General features: G+C 36.6%; 1 protein-coding gene across 3 annotated transcripts in view; it reads right to left on the bottom strand.

Moving 5' to 3' along the window:
- LOC135202516 (uncharacterized) overlaps positions 1–24,101 on the bottom strand; it is a 177,547-nt gene that overhangs the window by 38,883 nt on the left and 114,563 nt on the right. For all 3 annotated transcript variants that reach the window (XM_064231965.1, XM_064231967.1, XM_064231966.1), the window contains one exon: positions 12,890–13,018. In XM_064231965.1, coding sequence (XP_064088035.1) covers positions 12,890–13,018 — 129 coding nt within the window. The remainder of the gene's footprint in view (positions 1–12,889; positions 13,019–24,101) is intronic.

Below are 24,101 nucleotides of genomic sequence, written 5' to 3'. Positions count from 1 at the left end.
ACCCTATTTCGCTCAATTATTATTATTATTTTTTTTTTTTTTGCCTATCACAGTCCTCCAATTCGACTGGATGGTATTTCTTATTTTTTTTTTTATTATTATTGTCTATCACAGCCCTCCCATTCGACTGGGTGGTATTTATAGTGTGGGGTTCCGGGTTGCATCCTGCCTCCTTAGGAGTCCATCACTTTTCTTACTATGTGCGCCGTTTCTTGGATCACACTCTTCTGCATGAGTCCTGGAGCTACTTCAGTCTCTAGTTTTTCCAGATTCCTTTTCAGGGATCTTGGGATCGTGCCTAGTGTCCCTATGATTATGGGTACAATTTCTACTGGCATATCCCATATCCTTCTTATTTATATTTTCTGGTCTTGATACTTATCCATTATTATTATTATTATTATTATTATTATTATTATTATTATTATTATTATTATTTTTATTATTATTCAGAAGATGAACCATATTCATTTGGAACAAGTCCACTAAAGGAGAACTGACTTGAAATTCAAGTTTCCAAAGAATATTATGGTATTAATTAGGAGGAAGAAGTGAGAAGGGGTAAAGGGAAATGCGTGAAGAAGAAACTCACCTAATAAAAAAAAAAAAATTAATAACTGGATAAAAAAGAAGTATTATCACCAGCCATCAAAAGATGGCAGCACTGACTTAAAAAGCAGGCACATACGACCCCTGTGCCAATTCAAGAAATCAAATACCTCGTAAAAAAAAAAAAAAAAAAAAAAAAAAGATAACACGATCCTCTCTGGGTCATTAGCAAGTCTCTCTCACACTTGGTTAACAAAGTGGCTGCTGGAGGAAAAACACCTGAGAAGTGTGTCATTTCGGTCAATGGTTTCATCTACCTGACTGGCAACGGCGGCGGCGGCATCCAGAAAACTCTTATACGCTGGCGATGACCTTAATCTCGTGAGATGCTAGAGGAGGAGGAGGAGGAGGAGGAGAAAGGAGGAGAAAAGATAAAGAGGAGGAGGATGGAAGAAGAGGGGAGAAAGGAGGAGAAAGAAGAGGGGAGAGGAGAGGAGGAAGAGGAGAGGGGAGGAGAGAGGAGGAGGAGGAGAGGAGGAGGAGAGGAGGAGGAGGAGGAGGAGGAAGAGGAGAGAGAGGAGAGGAGAGGTGGAGAGAGGAGGAGGAGAGAGAGAGAGGAAAAGATGAAGAGGAGGAGGAGAGAAAGAGAGAGGAGGAGAGAGGAGAAAGAGGGGAGAGGAGGAAGAAGAAGAAGAAGAAGAAGAAGAAGAAGAAGAAGAAGAAGAAGAAGAAGAAGAAGAGGAGGAGGAGGGGAGAAAGAAGAAGAAGAAGAAGAAGAGAAGAGAAGAAGAGAGAGAGAAGAAGAAGAAGAAGAAGAAGAAGAAGAAGAAGAGGAGGAGGAGGGGAGAAAGAACAAGAAGAAGAAGAAGAAGAAGAAGAAGAGAGGAGGAGGAGGAGGAAACTGAAGCACGTTCCACCGTCTCCTTGTAAATGAATGATCTCGATTAAGTCATCAACGTTTTCCGGTTCATATAAAACCAGTACAATCAGACACAATCGACGATTATTGCTCCCAAGAAACATACCTAAAAGCATGCTACGTACTTAAAGAAAAGACAAGAATGAAGCAAACTGTAGCCACCCAATGGAACCTAGAAACAAGACTTGGGAAAGTGATCCCCATTTGAAACGCAAGTAAAATAAGTCATTCGAGAGAAACGAGACCAGAAAAGTGGATTCATTTTCAAGGTTCAGTGGAAGCAAGGTTAAGGGATCGTGTTTGTAATGCTGCTTATAGGGGCATGTGTTGGTACTAGTATTTTCAAAGGGGAGCGTTTGTAATTCAAATGGGAGTGTTTGTAATACTACTTTTAAGAGTCTGTGTCTGTACTACTATTTTCAAAGGACTGTTTGTAATACTACTTTGAAGCGTCTGTACAACTATTTTGAAAAGTGTGTTTGTAATACTACTTTTATGGGTATGTGTCTGTAATACTATTTTCAAAGGGGTGTACTGGTGATGCTAATCCCAAGGGAACGTGTACGTGATGCTACTTTTTTAAGGGGACGTGCTTGCGATGCTAATTCTCAGAAGACGTGATTATGATGCTACTTTTCAGTCGTCGTGTTCTTGAAGTTACTTTTTATGGGGACGTGTTTGAGACACTACTTTTGAAGGGAGGTGTCTGTGTAGCCGCTTTCACGACGCCACGTTTAAAGATAGCGTGTTTGCAATGTTAATTCGAAGATTAAACTGTTGTAAATTAAAAGTCCACTATTATATCAATAAAGTGTATTATTTGTAAAAGGTAAAAAGCAAAGACTGTCCAACACACGAACAGTGTTCAACCTCAGTGTTTACTTTACTGTAAACACTCAAGTGGTCTTTGTTTTCTTATCTTTTACAAATATACAGTTTATTGATATACTGCAGATTTTTTAATCTACAACAATTCAATCACGACACTGTGAATTTCTCAGCATCTTTTGAAATATTGAACTTACTATAATGCAACACACGAAAACAAAAGAGCTCATTTTTTCCAAAACAATGACCTCGTTACTAAAGACACACCTCCTCTACAATGAATGACATGTGACACGTTTCATTCCTGTCAGCAACTACCGTGACAATTCTAAATCTCATTCTGACAGTTTCAGTTACAGCTACAGACATTTCAATAAACAATGGCATCAAGTCATCAATCAGAATTCAGTACACCAGCCCACCAGCTAATTGTAACCAAGTATCTGTGTGTGTGTCTCGTATCTTAATTCATTCACATTTTGAAATTCTCAGAAGGTAACCCCCAGAATGCATTTGTATAACCCTGATGATGATGATGATGATGATGATGATGATGATGATGATGATGATAAGTATTATTGATACTATTACTATTTTTATCATTACCATCATTACCATTTGAGAGAGAGAGAGAGAGAGAGAGAGAGAGAGAGAGAGAGTGAGAGAGAGAGAGAGAGAGAGAGCAGTACTTGTCATTTATTTTCTGGTATGATATCGAATTTTTTTTCTCGGGTAGATATTTTAAATAATAATAATAATAATAATAATAATAATAATAATAATAATAATAATAATAATAATTAATTAATATTATTATTATTATTATTATTATTATTATTATTATTATTATGTAAAATATTTACCCGAGAAAAAATAAACAAAAATGGTTCGATGTACCAGAAAATAAAAGACAAGTACTGCTCTCTCTCTCTCTCTCTCTCTCACCCAAGGACCTTCTCCCCTCGTTATATGGCGAAAAATAAAACCCTAACAAGATCATAGCCTTTCTTTTATCTGCTGCCCTTTGAGGGGACCTGGACCATTTTTGGAGGCCTTGGAGGCCACTTTTCGGGTGCCGCCATAAATAAAACCAAAAATAAATAAATAAATAAAAGTAATATACGAAAAGCTGCCACCTTCTTTTGTTTCTTTCGTGCGCGATATTTTCTCGTTGATCTTTTGTAATTTAAGACAACGAGAATGAATTTTCAAAGGATTAGGTGAATCAGTCAGTTATGCCTCGAACGCATTCTTCGATATATAGGCTTATCCTGCAACATCTTTAATAAAAATGGAAAACAGAATCCCGCAGAGAATTCTAAACCTCGACAAAAGAGCAGGGGAAAATTGGGTCAAGTCGTTGCATGACATACTATTAGACGAGGCCCAAATCAAGTGTCAAGAAAAAAGTAAACAAAACAGTTGTGACATCTAGCGGCGGTGAGATGCACTAAAATCAGGAATGACGATGGAACGCGAGACGTCCAATCACACCTTGTTTCAGGAGTGAATTCTGCAATTCGTCGTCGGTTCCAAGGCCAAACCTAGAGCCATTCCCACGACCCGCAGACCACCCACGGTGCCATCCCAAAACCAAGACGATCTAGTTAAAATTTAACTCGTTCTTGAACAAAAATTCGTTTAGGAAGACTAAAATTGGACAAGCGATTGTTCCCTTGTATTTGAATCTTTAAAGGAATTATCATGCGTATTCGTACTGCGCATGTTTCTTTTCTCTTGTTGTGGGCATTGCCATTTTCGTTATCCTCATTCTACCCTTAAATGAACCAATGCCCATTTAGACCAACCCTGTCAGAAATGAGTATAGTGTCGCCACTGTACAAATTCGTCTGAAGTGTCCGTTCTTTAATAAAAAAGTTAAGTATATCTTAGTTTTACCAGACCATTGAGATGATTAACAGCTCTCCTAGGGCTAGCCCGAAGAATTAGATATGTTTTCACGTGGCTAGGAACCGATTGGTTACCTAGCAACGGGACCTACAGTTTATTGTGGAATCCGAACCACATTAAATCGAAAAATTAATTTCTATCGCCAAAAATAAATTCCTCTGATTCCGCGTTGGTCGAGCCCAGAATCGAACCTCGGACCACCAGATTGGTAGGCGAGTGCGAAAACCATTCATCCAACGAGGAACTCTGTTCTCTAATGCAAATTACAGAACTGTATATCAGTGCATTCTCCTGTCTGTATCTTAATATAATTATTATTGATTAATATTATTCGGAAGATGAGCCCTATTCACATACGCAACAAGCCCACCAAAGGAGCCACTACTGACTTGAAATTGAAGCTTCCAAAGAATATTAAGGTGTTCACTGATTCGAAAGATTAAACAGCAGGTAAAGGGATATACAGAAAGAGGAGATCTGTTATTACAAAAACAGATAAATTAACAAACAAATAAATAAATAATTTCAGTAAACTATGAAAATACAAGTTGAACTGTATTAGGGTAGTAATGCAGTGCATCTTCGCTTGAACGTCCGTAGTTCAATTCCACATCATCTGGGAAGCTGTTATTATATGTCATATGAGAAGTCAAAGGCGTAGAATCATATAGCTACGGGCAAAAATACATTGCAAACAACACACCTGTAGCAGATACAATAGTTCGAGTAAAGTAATTCCATGACTAGAAAATATATCACCACAGCACTTGTAAATACTGGGTTAAGACTACAACACTCACATGGTTAAAAAGGAGAAAATCATAGAAATATCCAAGTCGCCTGTCGTGGGTCGCAGTCAAGGTGGAGTAAGGCTTGTGGTCGGTAATATCATTCCGAAAGGTTTGGTGAAAAGCGGACGGTTTAATGCCCTTTGTAGCTCCCTCTTTCTCTCTCTCTCTCTCACGTGAGTGTTGCGTCTTGAGAGAGAGAGAGAGAGAGAGAGAGAGAGAGAGAGAGAGAGAGAGAGAGAGAGAGAGAGAGAGAAACCATAAAACAAGACGCGTAACTATCTGCCTGCGTAATTACATCCCTTGGTCCTGACAGTGACGTGTCACGGACAAGGGTCAGACGTAGCAATTTGCAAGATTGGTAACCCCTTCCTGCCCCTCCCCTCCACCACCCCTATCCACCTCTCTCTCTCTCTCTCTCTCTCTCTCTCTCTCTCTCTCTCTCTCTCTCTGACTTCATTACATCGGACAGAACTGTTGGACACAAATGAAAGAGTTCCCAAGAAATGATTGCATCATAAGGAGAGAGAGAGAGAGAGAGAGAGAGAGAGAGAGAGAGAGAGAGATGAGGGGAGAGAGAGAGAGAGAGAGAGAGAGGGGGGGGGGGTTGCAGACAATGAACAGCTTCATGGATTCCCTCGGTTAAAATGGGAATCTTGTCACGGTCTATTTTGGTGAGGTGGAATCCAATCTACTTGAGAGAAATGGAAAGAGAGAATTATTAGTAATGTAAGAATATTCATATAAATTCTGGTACTCTTCTTATTGCTTTTACGAATACGACAGAAAGACGCAGAATGACAATCAGTAATCCTCTGAGTTCTTGGGAACGTCACAGATGAATAACCGGATGTAATACACACACACAAACACACACACACACACGTATATACAAAAAACCTACACACAATTAGTGTGAAAGAAATGTTGAAGGAAATAACTGTACGTTTCTTATTGCATTATAGGAAATTAAATCACTGAATTTTTAAGATTGTTAAAAATGAATAACCCGATATAATACGCACATACATACACATATACGCACACACACACAGACACACAGACACACACACACACATATATATATATATATATATATATATATATATATATATATATATATATATATAAACCATCTGTGTATAATACAACTATATACATATAATATATATATATATATATATATATATATATATATATACATATATATATATATATATATATATATATATATAGAGAGAGAGAGAGAGAGAGAGAGAGAGAGAGAGAGAGAGAGAGAGAAACTACTAATTTCTAAATATTACAAAAAAGTATTGCTGAGGAATGTAAATAAAAACAATCGTCATAATTTTTCACATGTTATTGAAGAGCGTAAATCCTCTGGTTGCATGAGGGCCGAGAAGCCTTTAGGACCACTTCTCTTCACGTTGGCAGCTGCATCTCATGGTTGAGAGGAGAGAGAGAGAGAGAGAGAGAGAGGAGAGGGGGGGGGGCAGAGGACAGGCCTGCCTGTATGGAGAGAATTATTCATTCAGTAATGATATAATGGTACACATTTTTGACAGCTCACTCATCACTCACGGCTCTCTCTCTCTCTCTCTCAATACCTCTAGAAATGATCCACCACAGTCAACTATCGACCGGGATCGAACGACGGTTCTTTGGCTGAGAGAGGAGAGAGAGAGAGAGAGAGAGAGAGAGAGAGAGAGGCCTCTACGTCTTCCTAGTAACATAATCATGCACACTGTTGCCCGCTTTTTAAGATTGATTGATAGATCTAAACTTCGCTGGCGTCGAGTCCCAGGATAAGCGAGGACGTCATAATTGCTCGTTTGTCTTAATTCATCAGAACCATTTCTCAAACAAGTACAAAAATGCGCCCAAATTTCTCGGGCGCAATCGAGTTTTCTGTACAGCTTATCAAGGTCCAGAATACCTCTAGAACTTGCAGCTTATGATGCTATACGAGATTCTCACCCACGGCCTACGAAACTCTAAGTCGAGGCCCATGAAAATTACGGCTACAGCCTGCTGGTGGCCTGTGCTGTTGGCACCTATAACGGTGCCATGGCTAACTTTAATCTTAAATATGCTCAAAACTACTAATGCTAGAAGGCTGCAATTTAGTACGTTTGATGACTGGAGGGTGGATGACCAACATCCCAATTTGCAACCCTCTAGCCTAAGTAGGGCTGTGGCTGAAGGTTTCATGGGCGGACGGACTTACAAAAAGTCATCTACTTTTGACATCTCGTCTTTTGTTCGACAATGAAAAGGATGTGGCAGAAACTATTGTCTTTTTCTTTCCTCTGCAGCCGCCCCCTCCTCCCCCTTACCAAATGGGGGGGGGGGGATCACTCTTGAATAAAAAAAATGAAAACAATAGCTGGAATTACCATAACGTAACCTTGTGCCCGTTGGCGGTGACGTAACGAAACGAAATAAAACAAAACACTACGGAGTAACATTGTCACACAGGAAGGACATTAGTTGAACGTCGACATTCTTGAATAAAATATAAGCAAAGAATAAAGTAAAGAATGTCTTGCACATAAAGAATATCAAGAATGCAAAATATAGAGAAAATTTTCCTCAGAACATGTGAACCCCTTTTTAGACCAAACATATGTTACGCAAACATGTTGACTGCGCACGTTTGTTCATTATGCGTGCGTTAATTATGTTCGAGAGGATATTCAGGGCTATAGAACAAGGGAATGATTTTATGCAATCGCGAGTTAAGTTATTATTATTATTATCCTTATAATTATTATTATTAATATCATTAAATATAGTCTCTCAAAGCCTCAATGTATAATACTGTTTTGAGAGAGAGAGAGAGAAAGCGCGCACGCGTTACGAATGTATACTGGAAAACCTAAACATTTCTCAGACGTTTTACGCAAATCATGCTGATAATTTACTAATATACACCCAAATTAGTGATTAATACACAGAACATAAGAAGAATATCTTAGAACGACAAAATCACGGAAAAGATAAACGCGCAAAATAAATCATTCATTTTTTCTGGCAACCCCTGGCAACTACCGATCTCCATCTTGCTTGCACATGCGCACTAAAGACCTCCCGCGTGATGGTGGTCACTGGTTTGAAATAGGAACAATAACAACTATTCGACTTCTAGAGGCGAACGCATTCCCCATGCGCCATGAGCTTACATTTCTCGGTGGAGCCATCAAACATGAGATCATGGGTTAGTGACTAATGCAGTACGGGGTCAATTAACTCCCTCTTCCTGCTCGAACAATTACCCGGAGATAGTTGGCGCGCGCTTGTAGAATGCATGCGCAGAACGCATGCGCAGTACGCATGGGTCTAGGCCTGACATGCTAAACATCAGCAGTGATGGATATCCTCACAGAAATCAAGGCCATATTATACCAATTATTCTGGATCAAAGATGCAAAACATTACTTTTCTAAAACCTTTCTCCTTGTGATTTAATAGTTTACTTATATTTTTTCTATTTACTTATTTGTTAATTAATCTATGTTTTTTTTTTTTACTTTCTAATAACTGATGTCTTCTTTCTGTATTTCCTATTGCCTTCTTTTACTTCTTTCAGACGAACATCCTTTGCTTTGGAAGCTTCAAGTTCAAGTCGATGGTCTCTTTGAGTTCGTTCCATACGGATAGCGTTCATCAATTGTTTGTTTGTTTTTGAATGGTGTTTTTACGTTGCATGGAACCAGTGGTTATTCAGCAACGGGACCAACGGCTTTACGTGACTTCCGAACCACGTCGAGAGTGAACTTCTATCACCAGAAATACACATCTCTCACTCCTCAGTGGAATGGCCGAGAATCGAACCCGCGACCACCGAGGTGAGAAGCAAACACCAAACCAACCACGCCACTGAGGCGCTTGTGTTCATCAATTGAATAATAATAATAATAATGAACCAAACAAACATTTCTTTCAGTTTTCTTCTGAAAATGGAAAAAGAGACCCACAAAATTTACTGTGTATAACTGGTTTCCTTATAAGTATTTACATAGTATTTTACTTAAAATACTATGTAAACACTTACAAGTAAAGAAGTTATACTCGGTAATCTTGTGGATTTCTTTTTCGATAATAATAATAATGATGATGATGATGAGGATATGACCTTCCTCTGTTCCCAATTTCCTTTTTCAGATTATGGTATCGAATATATCACCTCTTAAGGCTCTCTTTGATTCTCCACGACTCATCCACTTCGTAAAACACTTCACCATAAATCAACCACTTCAAAGAAATTCTAATATTTATTTTAAATCCCCGACGACTCTGTGATTCGAGAGATTATTTCCAGAGAGATTATTTCCAGCGTAACATCTTTCCAGGACCCGCTATGACGGGTCGGCCAGACCAGAGTCAAAGTAATAAGGTCTGCTCACGAGGCGGTACTAAAACCTATCCCCGCCCGCCCCTTGTGAAACGTCATCAGTTACAAAAGGACCATATCTTTATGAAACTATATTTACGATAACATTTTCATATAACTATTTTTGAGGTGGCGCTTTTTTATATGAATTTTCCTTTTATTGCATGTTGCCGTATATATACCAAGTTAAAGTACAAAGAATGCTCTTTCAAATGATGTAGAACACATTACAATTACGGTTACTTTCAAACCCACAAGCGCGCACAGAAAAAATTATCTACGCACAAAAATGTGCAATTACTTCATCTGTCAACCTACATACATTTACGTTTCGTAGCGTAACTGACTTAGGGATGATAATAGAAAGAAACTGAAAAATGGATTAGAAAGCTGATAAAATTTACTATATAATGCATAAATCAAATTGATAGGTGTTCTCAGAAATTTTCGAGGAATTCTAGGTCAAAGACGGACCAAAATTTTTAAATTTTATGTAAATATTTACCACATTTTTCTTACATAATTTTTCATCTTATTACATTTTGCCATATACCATGTAAAAGTACAAAGAATGCCCTTTCAATTGGTATATGACACATTATAATTACAATTACTTTCAAACCCATAATCACGCACAGAAAATATCATCTACGCACGCAAAAATTATAAAAAATTAAGCGTTCGTGGAGATCTGAAATCTAGCCCCCCCCCTTCTGAAACGTCATCAGATACATCCATCCAGACTGACGAATAACGTTATCTTTGTACTTTTTTTTCGAAAATATTATAATTGTTTGAGGTTTGCATAATTAATACCTTTATGTATACAGTTTGTGTTATATGTAAACTTATGTGTTCGGAAGTATATTTATGAGATATGAAGTGCTAATGAGAAATTTGCTGGATATGTGTTTCCTGTATCATTTTCTTCATCATTTATTCCTTTGATACCTTGTATCGTATATGATGTAATTCTTATACTTTTGATATTGTTTTCTTTATTTAGGTCAAGTCGTGGAAATCCAACTGCCATTTTTTACACAGCCTGTATCCACATTTTCTTTGTATTTATTGCATAACAATAAGTATTCTTAAGAAGATTTGGAAAATAAAATTAATCTATCATTCTAACCTTCAGCATAAAAAAAAAGTTGCTTTTCAAAGTGAGGTATGAACACAGTGACAGAACTAAATACATTTCTTAAGAATCATTTAAAATCTTGATAATATTACCACCTGAGAGAGAGAGAGAGAGAGAGAGAGAGAGAGAGAGAGAGAGAGAGAGAGAGAGAGAGAGAGTTGTCATGTTATAAAAAATGGATTTGAAGAGACTACAGCAAACCAGTATATAGGTAAATAAATAAATAAGTAAAGAATAAATATATGAAGAAAGCTGGAGTAGCTGTGTGTGTTCAAACTGGTATATTTTATCTGCAATAAAACAAGGCTTGTGACTAAATGAGAGAAAGGGTATTAAAAAGCATCAAGCATGTGACCTCTTTACAGATTTTATCAAGATTTTATCAAAAACACCATGCGAAATGGATGAAATGTATAAAAACTAAAGGTTCTTTAAGTAATTCAATGGAGAAGCACCGAAGTGTTACTCTTGTGACGTCACAGTATTAGCTCCGCCCCCAATGCCGAGTTGAGCAGACCCTATATACTTTGACTGGGTATTAAAAAACATCAAACATGTGACCTCTTTACAGATTCTGTCAAAATTTTATAAAAAAAAAAAAAAAAAAAAAAAAAAAAAACATGCGATGTGGATTGAATGTATAAAAACTAAAGGTTCTTTAAGTAATTCAATGGAGACGCACGGGCAGTGTTACTCTTCTGACGTCACAGTATTAGCTCCGCCCCCACTGCCGAGTTGAGCAGACCCTATTATTTGACTCTAGGCCAGACGACATTAACGACGAATTCGCTTGAGTTGACCGCATGAAAGTGATCAGTATAGCCTTGGCCTGCCACCTTGGTGGCTGCGAGTTCGATTCTCGGGCATTCCACTGAGGTGTGAGAGATGTGTATTTCTGGTGATAGTTCAATCACGACGTGGTTCAAAAGTCACGTAAAGCCGTTGGTCCTGTTGCTGAATAACCATTGGTTCTATGCAACATAAAAACGCCATATAAACAAAATGACATAAGCTACAGAGGACGGCTAAATATTTAGTACCATTGTAAATATATATATAATTTTACTTCAGGACAAATTTGTTTTTCCATTTTTTGAATGTATGGGGTATTCTGAATAACTTTCGTTGCAGTTTATGTCAAGATATTGTTTGTAACAACACAAAATATAGCTCTTACCCTCGCTTTCAATAGAAAGATTAACTTCATTAACAGTTGTGACGTCAGAGAACTGATACAAAACTGAAACAATTAATAACAATTGATGCAGAGACGAAAGATAGTCGAAGGTTCTGTTGTATCGAAGAGCCCATGTGACGTCACTCTGGCCGACCTGTTTTCATGGGTCCTGCATCTTTTAGGCCTTGTCTTTGTTCTACGTCATTCACCAGCTACATAAGACCCCCTGACAGAAGCCAGCCTTTTCAAATGAATTCTAATTGCTATAATTCTACATCATTCACCAGCTACATAGGACCCCTGACAGAAGCCAGCCTTTTCAAATGAATTCTAATCGCTATAATTCTCCGTCATTCACCAGCTACACGGGACTCTCCGACAGACATCACCCTCTTCAGAGGAACCCTAATGTCTACAATTCAAAACAGAAAGTAAGGAATGCTCATTCGAATAGTTCGAAGTCCACAGCGACTGAATTCAACCACACCAAATGGGATATTAGGGACATAAGGCATTTTGCCAAAAGGTTTTGACTCTTAATTAGAATCAAGAGATCGAGCAAAGCACAACTGCGGCCAGCATTATTTACTGACATCTTTATCTATTCATTTATTTATTTGTTCGTTCATTTTTCTTCTCTATAAACTGGTCTCTTATTTCTGTATATCTCCTGTTGCCTTCTGTTACTTCTTTCTAATGAACACCATATTATTCTTTGGAAGCTTGAATATAAAGTCTATGGCCGCTGTGGGCTTGTTCTATATGAATACGGGTTCATCTTTTCAACATCAACAACAACAACAATAATAATAATAATAATAATAATAATAATAATAATAATAATAACTTCTTTCAAATGAACGCCATATTCTTTGGCAGTTTGAATTTCAAGACTATGGCCCCTGTAGTGGGCGAGTTTCATACGAATGGGGTTCACGCTCTGTAAATAATAATAATAAAATAATAATAATAATAATAATAATAATAATAATATAATAATAATAATAATAAGATGATGATGCAACGACACCAAATGGTTTACTAGAGACACAAGAGCATTTGCCAATGGAATAATAAAACTCTTTGATCAGCATCTTTCAATTCAACCCAGGAGAATGAATGAATAATGAATCATTATCTGGCGTCGTGACTACTCAACCGGGGAGAGAGAGGTCGTACTCACGTGCGTGGAGGACATCGAAAGCTGCGATATCCCCGGAGGGGGGAACATCGTGAACTCCTCCTGAGGGCCATGCTGGTTGATGGTGCTGGTGCTGCCGCCGGCCACACGGGAAGACACCGAATCTAATTCCTGGAAAGGAGAAGAAAACAATTCTGAGTACTCAATTCTAGTCATTCCCGAACTCTATTCCAAAATCCTAATTCCAAAATTCTAAATTCTAGTCGTTGGCGAGCTCTAATTTCCGAACTCTTATTCCCAAATCCTAATTCCCAAATTCTAAGTTGAGCTGAATATAGAATCTACGCCGAAGGTCAAGCACTGGGACCTATGAGGTCATTCGGCGCTGAAATGGAAACTGACAGTAAAAAAAAAGGTTTGAAAGGTGTAACAGGAGGAAAACCTCAAAGCAGTTGCGCTATGAATCTAGGAGAGGGTGGAAAGTAAGGTGGAGAAAGAGAATATGAAAGGAGGTACAGTAAAAGGAACGAGAGTGGTTGCAGCTGGGGGCTGAATGCACGCTGCAAAGAACCTTATATAATGCCTAAAGTGCACCAGGTGAGGTCCACTGAAAAGAGGGAGTTAGAGCGGTTGGACAGCAAGATAAAAAGATCCAGTAAATAAAGGAGATGAAGTACATGGATCTAATGTAGGAACTGGGAGAAAATTACATAGTTGGACTAAAAAGTAAAAGTTAGAAAGGTTGGATAGCAAAGTAGTCAAGTAAAAGGCTAAATAAGTGGATGCAGCAGCAAGGGGCCGAGGGGGCACTACAAACACCCTTTAGTAATTGTCTACAGTGCGCCACGTGAGGCGTAATGACGGCGTTACCCCCTCTACATGGATTAGAAAAATGATAAGACAAAATACATTTTTATATGAAAAACATTTTCCACCTGAATATTTTAATTAAGTCTGCTCTCTCTCTCTCTCTCTCTCTCTCTCTCTCTCTCTCTCTCTCTCGTCTCTCTCTCTCTCATCTCTCTCTCTCCTATATATATATATATAGATATATATATATATATATAATATATATATATATATATATAATATATATCCATAGATAATAAAATATTGATCAGCAATATTTAAAAAAATAAATAAATTTCTGAAAACTCTGACAAAACAGCATCGGATACAGCCAATGTAATCCCCCAAATAGACGTATCAGTAACTTTGTCCAACATCTGAAGTTTCTGCGTGATCTATTTTTTTTTTTCTCGTTTCTTTTTTTCAAATCACTGCATTGAAATGGCAGACAGCAGCAGACCTTCATTTGCTGTGACGCAACAACTCTGGCATTGTGTGGAGCCAACCGGATGCAAACAGAAATAGCAGTTGCCAAGTTATTGTCCCGAAATGATGCGGGAATTGCGACTTACCAACATTGGCATAGCCAAACTGAATGTCAGAACTTGATATTAAGTGGATTGGAGAAATAAATCCATGGTTACGTGTGGGAATTTTAACTCTCTACAGAGGAGCATTCAGGAATCTGTTCCAAAAGGAGGATCCAATAGATTCCAGAAAGCTCTCGGTACAGATTTTATTTTCAAACGTACTGAACCGCTGGTATGGTGGCTACTGTCGTTACATGCCACTTGGATGTCGGGGATTCGCGCCTCACCCCAGGGCGATGAGAAATCGCTGGCTCTGTATCATGATCAGTTACTGCTGCAGTGTTGGGGGATGGGGGGTCTTTAGCGGTGGGAGGTTGAATCCAATGTACTTTGGAAGCTTGAATTTTAAATCAGTGGCCCCTTTGGTGGGCTTGTTCCATGTGAACAGGTTTCATCTACCGAAATAATAACAATAATAATTATTGTTATTATTATTATTACTATTCTTGACATTTGGGTGAAGCCTTGGTTACAATAAACTACTTTTTATTGGAGAAACAAATCAACAGTTATTTATTATAATAATAATAATAATAATAATAATAATAATAATAATAATAATTATTATTATTATTATTAATATTATTAATATTATTAATATTATTATTATTATTATTATTATTATTATTATTATTATTATTAGCATTAATATTATTATTTTAGCTGCCAAGCACTGGAGCACTTTCGGCCATTCAGCACTTAAGGCGTGAACATAGGGAGTTGGAGAGGTTGGACAGCGAGATGACGATATCCAAAAAATAAACGAGGTGTAAAACACAGTTACCCCAAGAAATAACAACAACGGTGCTGCACAGCAAGACTACTTGAAGAGGAGAATCGAGAATGGAGGTAAAGTAAAAGGCTGACAAAAAAGTGGGTACAGCTAGGGGGCAGAAGGGGCGCTGCAAACGCCCTTAGGTAATGCCTACAGTGCATTACGAAAGGTGCACTGACAGTATTAACCACATAAGGGGCCATGCTTTGGCGGTGGAAACAATTAAACTTTATTCATCGGGCTTACTAGCCCAGGAGTATTTTAAATATATTCTAAAGGTCCTTGTAGTTCATTTTCCTAAACAAAAAACTAAATATTAATTATCTAGAACAGTAGACCTGGAATATTAAAAGAAACTTTATGCAATATTAAAATACTAACAAAATATTAAGAAATTAAAAAAATAATCTAAAGGTCCCAGTCGTCAATTTTTCCCAAAAAGAAAATTTACATAATTCTGAGGTCCAATTAACAAATCACCAATCTGGAAGATCCTGTCCAATATATTAAAACTAACAAAATATTAAAAAATAAAAAAAAATTCAAAGGTCCAGTCGTTCATTTTTCCCCAAAAGAAATCGTACTAAAACAAAACTAAAAAATATCAAAATACTCGTACAAACAAAATATTAAAAAATTTAAAAAATTAATCTAAAGGTCCCAGTCGTTCATTATTACCCCCAAAAATTTATATACCCTCTGAGGTCCAATTATCAAATCACCAGTCTAAAAGATCCTGTCCAAAATATTAAAACACTAACAAAATATTAAAAAATAATAAAACTCAAAGGTCCAGTCGTTCATTTTTCCCAAAAAGAAATGTTATATACTTCTGAGGTCCAATTATGAAATCACAATCTAAAAGATCCTCTCTACCTGCAGCATCAACGTTACAGACAGACGCATAAACCTCGAGCGAGAAAATTCTAAAATCCGAACAATTTTGAGGTCACAAAGTAGCAGCGACCCCCTTTTGTCACCTGGTTGAACTGAACAATGCACCAAACAGAGTCAGCTGTGACAAAAGCATTGTCACGGTCGAAATGAACAGCAGCCTTTTCTTCGACTACAGTGTCCTACGCCACAATGAACGTTTTCTGAGCATTTTCTGAACTTTTTAGACATTTTCAGAACATTTCTGAAAACATTTTTAGACATTTTCAGAATATTTTAAAATTTTTAGACATTTTCAGAACATTTTCAGATACTTTCTGAAGTTTTGAAAACATTTTCAGACGTTTTCAAAATATTTTTAATTTTTTTAGACATTTTCAGAACATTTTCTGAAAATGTTTATACATTTTAGAACATTTTCTGAAATTTCAGACATTTTATGAACATTTCTGAAAACTTTTAAATATTTTCAGCATATTTCTGAAAACATTTTAGACATGTTCAGACTTTCTTAAACTTTTTTTTTTACATTTTAAGAACATTTTCTGAAAATTTGTACATTTTTAGAACATTTCAGAATATTTTCTGAAAAATTTTAGACCTTCTAAAAAAAATTTTCAGAGCATTTTCAGTCATTTTCACAACATCTTTAGACATTTTTTCCCTCATGGCAACCCAGGTAACTACTGAGAAAACGTGACTTGGAGAAGGAGGAAAGGCGTTTTTAATATGAGAGTCCAAACACGTATATAAAAATATGGACTTTATCTCATTGAATTATAAAAAAAAAAAAAAAAAAAAAATTAAACAATCACAATAAGCTACGAACTCTTACCAAAATCGAGGGAGTTCAAGTTATATTTTTCCTTTGAGAGAGAGAGAGAGAGTCAACACACATATAACTAATAATGTTGTCATTAAACCATCAAAAATTAAAATAAGCTTCAATCTCTTAAGAGACCTTACAGACCTTATATCTTGTTCGGGTTGCCCCAGGTCACTCAGTGTAAGGCACCTCTAATGCCTATCAGAGAGTTGCTAGTACATCTTCCAGTATACTTTGCATCTTCCAATCTTAGATGGTCTGGGATGCAGCTTAGATATTTGTCGAGCTTATTCTTAAACACATCTACGCTCACTCCTGATATATTCCTCAGATGAGCTGGCAACGCATTGAATAGGCCTTGTGTGCTTTCCTTATTTTTCCTGGTATAGTTTTGGGCACTATTAATCTACCTCTGCTTGCTCTTTCTGATATTTTTAGCTCCATGATGTTTTCGGCAACTCCTTCTATCTGTTTCCATGCCTGAACTATCGTGTAGCGTTCTCTTCTCCTTTCTAGACTATATAATATTAAGGATTGTAGTCTTTCCCAGTAGTCAAGATCCTTAACTTCTTCTATTCTAGCTGTAAAGAACCTTTGTACACTCTCTGTTTGTGCAATATCCTTTTGATAGTGTGGGTACCTATCATATTGCAATATTCAAGTGGACTACGAACATATGTTTTATAAAGCATAATCATGTGTTCAGCTTTTCTTGTTTTGAAGTGCCGTAACAACATTCCCATTTTTGCTTTACATTTTGCTAATAGAATTGCTACTTGATCATTGCATAACATGTTCCTATTCATCATCACACCAAGGTCTATAACTGCTTCCTTATTTGTAATTGTCTCATTATTAGGTCCCCTATATACATATAGCTTTCCTTCTCTGTCTCCATAATTTATTGATTCAAATTTATCAGAGTTAAATACCATCCTATTTACTTCTGCCCAATCATATACTTTATTAAGGTCTCTTTGTAGCGCGTTCCTATCTTCATCACAAGTAATTTTTCTGCTTATTCTTGTGTCATCAGCGAAACTACTCACTACCGAGTCCTTAAAATTACTGTCTATGTCTGCAATCATAATAACAAACAGTAATGCAGCTAACACCGTACCTTGTGGCACACCGGATATTACCTTTAGCTTCATCCGATTTCTCATCGTTTGCAATAACTATCTGTTTTCTGTTGTGTAAAAATTCTTTTAACCATCTTCCTACTTTATCCACTATATTATGTTTTCTAATTTTCTTCGCTAATATATTATGATCTACCTTGTCAAAAGCTTTTGCAAAGTCTAGATAAACCACATCTGTTTCATTTCCGCTTTTCATATTTTTGTATATGTTCTCACGCTGGACTAACAGTTGGGTTTGTGTACTTTTTCCAGGTACAAAACCATGCTGTCTTATATTAAACAAATTATTTTTTATTAAATGTTTCATAATATTTTTCTTCATTACCCTTTCATACACTTTCATAATATGTGATGTTAGACTCACAGGCATATAATTACTTGCCTCTAGTCTTGATCCACTTTTGAAAGTAGGGGTAATATATGCTAATTTGTGCTCATCATAAATCTTGCCTGTATCTACACTTTGTCTTAATAATATTGCAAGTGGCTTTGCGATAGAATGAACTACTTTCTTTAACAAAATAGCAGGGACAACATCAGGTCCTGCTGCAGCTCCATTTTTAATTTCATTAATAGCCTGCACAATATCAGCTTCATTAATATCTATGTCTGCTAAATATTCACTATTTTCATCCCTTACTTCTATATCATTATCTTCATTATCTATTCTAGGGGTGAATTCTCTCTTATATCGTTCTGCCAATATGTTGCATATTTCCTTTTTTTCATTCGTTAATCTCCCTTCAATTCTTAGAGGGCCTATTTCTATTCTTCTTTTATTCATCTTTTTTGCATACGAGTACAATAGTTTGGGGTTTTGCTTGATATTTATTAGGGTTTTTTCTTCCAAGTCCTGTTTTTCATTTTCTTTTGATTGTATAATCCTTTGTTCTGCATTTTCTATCTTACTTTTTACATCGATCACTTTCCATGCATTTTTTTCTTTTGCAAGACCTTTTTTCCACTTTATGATTTTCTGGAACAAGATCCTTCTGTCTCTTGGTATGCATGACTGATGTTTACTTTTCTTCTTCGGTATATATTTATCCACTATTTTCTCTAATATTTTATATAATATCTCCGTATTTACCTTTACATCATCACTTACGAAAATGTTATCCCAATCTTTGTTTAATTCTTCATTTATTTCTGACCATTTTATATTTTTACTGTAGAAGTTGTATTTTCCATCTCCTCCCCACTTTTTCATTTCTTGTTTATCTCTGTTTTCACTTGCTTTGGAATGGACTGTTAATTCTATGACATTATGGTCTGAAATACTCGCATTATAAACTATTATTTCTTTAACATAATTCACCTCGTTCACAAATACTAGGTCTAAAGTATTTTCCTTTCTTGTTGTCAGGTGATTTATTTGTTGAATGTTGTATTCTAGTAGCATATCTAATAGCTTTTCGAATTGCCTCTTATCTTCTGCACTACTATTACTCTCTTTTTTTATATGTATAAGTACAACCACAATCTCCTATTCGTTCTTTCCAGTCTAAAGGAAAGTTAAAGTCTCCAGATAGGAGAATAGTCCAGTCCTTGTGATTTCTACATATATCATGCATTTTTTCTATTATTGTGTCAAACTCTTTAGTATTAGGGGGGTCTATATATTACTATGTTCATTAATTTTTCAGATTCAAATTCTACCGCTTTTAGTTCACATTCTGAGTTACTTTATTTCTCATATATTTTTCCTTGTTTTTTGTCTTTCCCATATATTGCGGTTCCCCCTTGATTCCTTTTTTTTCTATCTGATCTATAAGTTTGGAACCCTTTTATTTGATCGTCATTCCCAGTCTCATGGGAATACCAGGTTTCACTTATATTCATTATATCTATTTTCTTTTCAATTTGGGCTAGTTCTTCTAAGTACTCTATTTTTCTTTTTGAGTTACTCGTAACTAAACCGTGCGCATTCATCATTATGATGGTTTGCGTGTTTTCTCCTTCATTTAATATGGGTAATAATAAGGATTTTCCCACGTCTCTTTCCTGTTCTGTATGTTGTTCTTTTCTTCATTTCCAGAAATTCTGACATTAAAAAATCCAACTTTTCCATAATATTTGATCTTCCTTCATCATAATTATTCATTTTGTGTCTGAATCTGCAATTTTCTCCGTATCTGCAATATCCTCTTGCATCGAAAATACAGTATTTATCTCGAGATGTATCTTGGAGCTGATGCTTGGAAATTCTTTGCTGACACTCCATATCGCGGTGATGGATGGTTTTTTTCCTTCACCTCATATTCTTTGTTCCTCTCTTTATTTGTTTCTTTCTTATTTTAGATTTTATTATTTGATTGATTATTTAATTGATTTTGATTATTTAATTGATTTTGATTGATTATTTAATTGATTTTGGTTCATGATTGCATATATTTACATTTTTTGTCGAACTTACATCCTTTTCCTTTCTTTAGGTTTTTGCATATTTTTGGATGTAGATCTCTGCAATCATCCTCAGAGAGAGAGAGAGAGAGAGAGAGAGAGAGAGAGAGAGAGAGAGTCAACACATACATATAATTAAGAATGTTGTTTAAACCATCAAAATTTACAATAAGCTTCAATCGAGAGAGAGAGAGAGAGAGAGAGAGAGAGAGAGAGAGTCCACACATAAATACCTAATAATGTGTATTAAACCATAAAAATTTAAAATAAGATTCAATCTAGAGAGAGAGAGAGAGAGAGAGAGAGAGAGAGAGAGAGAGAGAGAGAGAGAGTCAACACATACATATAACTAATAATGTTGTCATTAAACCATAAAAATTAAAATAAGCTTCAATCTGAGAGAGAGAGAGAGAGAGAGAGAGAGAGAGAGAGAGAGAGAGTCAACACATACATATAACTAATAATGTTGTCATTAAACCACCAAAAATTAAAATAAGCTTCAATCTCTTGAGAGAGAGAGAGAGGGTCTATGTCACACAGCTTAACCGGGAGAGAGAGACATATATCCATCAGATGGGCGGGGCCGCCGGTGCGACGTGAACGTGCTACGGGGGAAAACGTGAATCTACGTGACCTTGCCATGCTCTGCTTCCTCGGACCACCGGGGCCACTGGGCCATCTCATGCGATCACCTCTCTCTCTCTCTCTCTCTCTCTCTCTCTCTCTCTCTCTCTCTCTCTCTAACATCGTGACGACGTGGTTTACGGTTTCCAACTCCAGGTAGGAAAAATGTAAAAGAAAAAAATTCAGTCCATGTGATTGCGACCTCTCTCTCTCTCTCTCTCTCTCTCTCTCTCTCTCTCTCTCTCTCTCTCTTTTCCAAACCAAATATATATAAATTAGCAAAATTTCAGTCAATCTACTGTGATTCTTTCTCTCCTCTCTCTCTCTCTCTCTCCTCTCTCTCTCTTCCTCTCTCTCTCCTTCTCTCTCTGTTTTTCCAAACCAAGTATATATAAATTAGCAAAAATTCAGTCCAACCAACTGATTCGATTCCTCTCTCTCTCTCTCTCTCTCTCTCTCTCTCTCTCTCTCTCTCTCTCTGTTTTTCAAAACCAAACAAATATATATAAATTAGCAAAAATTCAGTCCAACCAACTGTGATTTTCTCTCTCTCTCTCTCTCTCTCTCTCTCTCTCTCTCTCTCTCTCTCTCTCTCTCTCTCTGTTTTCCAAACCAAATATATATAAATTAGCAAAAATTCAGTCCAACCAACTGTGATTCTCTCTCTTTCTCTCTTGTGTGTGTGACAATTTTATAACGATTTTACTTGCCTGAGTCACCTACTGACGTTCAAGTTTCTTGTGATCATAAAACAAACTATAATATATATATATATATATATTATATATATAAATATATATATATTTAGCATATATATATTTATATAATATATATAAACTACGTACACTATACGGAGATGCCTTTTACATTAATTGTCATAAAGAGCTTTTGATAAGCCGGATGTCACTTCTAAAAATTCTTTGATATACGTATGTTATGGCTACATAGATTCTACAGTTGTTTATAAAACTGCCTGCGCAGTAAAAAAATTAATAATTAAAATGAAAGACGCTGTATATTTTGTTATACAGTAAAAACAATTGTAATAAACGTATATTTGTTTCGCAGTAAATATAATTATTCGTTGAAGCGTATATTTTGTTTTACAGTAAAAATAAATGTCTATTTCGTTTAACAGTAAAAAGTCAATGAGTGTATATTTTGGTTTACAGCAAAAAATCTCAAATGCAAATTCATGTATTGCTTTACACTAAACGTCAATAAATTTAGCAGTTACTTTTAATGTAAAACAATATATAAATTTACATTAGATGTTTTGCTGTAAAGCAAAATATACACTCACTGATTTTTTACCATTAAAGGAAATAGACACTTTTTAAATTCAACATTTTCACCAAAACTAGCTTACAGAATATTAAAATGATTAAAATGATTAAATGGAGTTGCTCGTCTCTACGTGACCCAAGGAAAACCGATGCCCTGAAAGCACCTTGCTTGGATTTCACGTCAACACAATTAAACGGAATGCATGCAAGTAATTCTCTCGCAGGTCTTCAGACCACAAATGTCAAAAAATCCTCGTTCCAATTCCCTAAACAAAGAAACCTCGCGCAATCTCTTTTATTTACTTTCCTCTCGACTTGAGCCGCAAAAGGAGAAGAAATTCTCTGGTCGAAAAAGCGGAAAAGATTTCCCCCAACTCCCGCGAGTGAGTGATGAGTGAGTGGGTGAGTGATCGGCGTCACCCAAACCTTTGTACCGGCCCACCACTTTCCTTCCCTTTATGTCTGGGGAAATCGTTGCTGGAGAGGAGAGGTTCTTCTTCTTCTTCTTTCCTCTCCCTCGGTCCTTCTTCACCAGACTATTCCTGTGAGTTGGGAGGATTTCTTACAAGTTTCTTCTCGTCAAAAGGGGCGTATATAAAGCTGTCTTAGCATTCCGCTGCAATATTTTAAGTCAAGGGGTTAGACTTTCTGATCAAATGACTGATTTGTGAAATTTAGGCTACGAAGCCAAGCACTAGGCCCACGGTCAGCCATTCGGAGTTTCAGACAGTGAAAAGAGAGTTAGAGTGTTTGGACAGCGAGATAACTAGACCCAAAATATAAATGAGATGAAGTACAAGGAACAAGAGGGGGAAACTGGGACGAAAAACCAAACAATAATTAAGAGATTGGACAGCAAAATGGAAGAAAGGAAGTGGGAATGGAATGGAGGTTAAGTAAAAAGACTAAAATGTTAGTGCAGCTCAGGGCCTAAGGGACACTGTAAACAACCTCTTTCTAGTAATGCCTACAGTGCACCATGTATAGGATTTAGATTAATATTAAAACCTGGGTTTGTTCTCACCAACTTCTCACCCACCTGTTTCACTCTTCCTCCTTCCTTTCTTTCTGGAAATTTCCAGCTGAAAAGCCTCCTGGACGAAGCCAACAGACTCATAAGGAGCCCAATAGGTCTCCAAGGGGAAATTAATTCAGCCTCCAGAGATTCCTATTCAGTTTAAAAGTCACAACACCGAAGAATAAAATTCCCATTAATTCCTGGTCTTTGGGAAAAAGAGAAGGTCTTATACAACCCATCAGAATGTAATCTGGCTCGTCCCCCCAACAAACCGCCCCCCCCCCCCCCCCCCCCCCCCCCCCCTCCCATCACCCTTCTGAAATGCAGGTTGTCACATTACACCAGGATTGTGGGAAACGTTTTGTATTTCCCCTGAAGAGGACAATCTGGAATATATAACCAGACTCTCGTTGGCGTTGCGCTTCAGTTATCACCCAGAAACGGAAGGTGACGGACTATGCCTCTGATTCTACTATTATTATTATTATTGAACTAAAGAACTTCCGTAACGAGGCTATAATATTGACAATTAAAAGCCACAGTAGTGTTGAATATATATTTTTGTACGATGTTAAAAATTACTAGGAGAGACTTTCGGATACTGCTCCATATCCCTCTTCAATATCCGAAAGTCTTTCCTAGTAAATTTTAGCATTGTACAAAAATGTATTTTTTACACTACTGTGGCTTTTAATTGTCATTATTATTATTATTATTATTATTATTATTATTATTCAGAAGAAGAAGAAGAAGAAGAAGAAGAAGAAGAAGAAGAAGAAGAGAAGGAGGAGGAGAAGAAGAAAAATCCAATTCATATGGAACAAGCCCACCAAAGGGGCCACTGACT

Source organism: Macrobrachium nipponense, chromosome 30 (genome assembly GCF_015104395.2).
Source record: "Macrobrachium nipponense isolate FS-2020 chromosome 30, ASM1510439v2, whole genome shotgun sequence".
NCBI classification, from domain to species: domain Eukaryota; kingdom Metazoa; phylum Arthropoda; class Malacostraca; order Decapoda; family Palaemonidae; genus Macrobrachium; species Macrobrachium nipponense.
The sequence above is the reverse complement of the archived record's forward strand: the minus strand, read 5'-3'. Positions and strand labels throughout refer to the sequence as shown.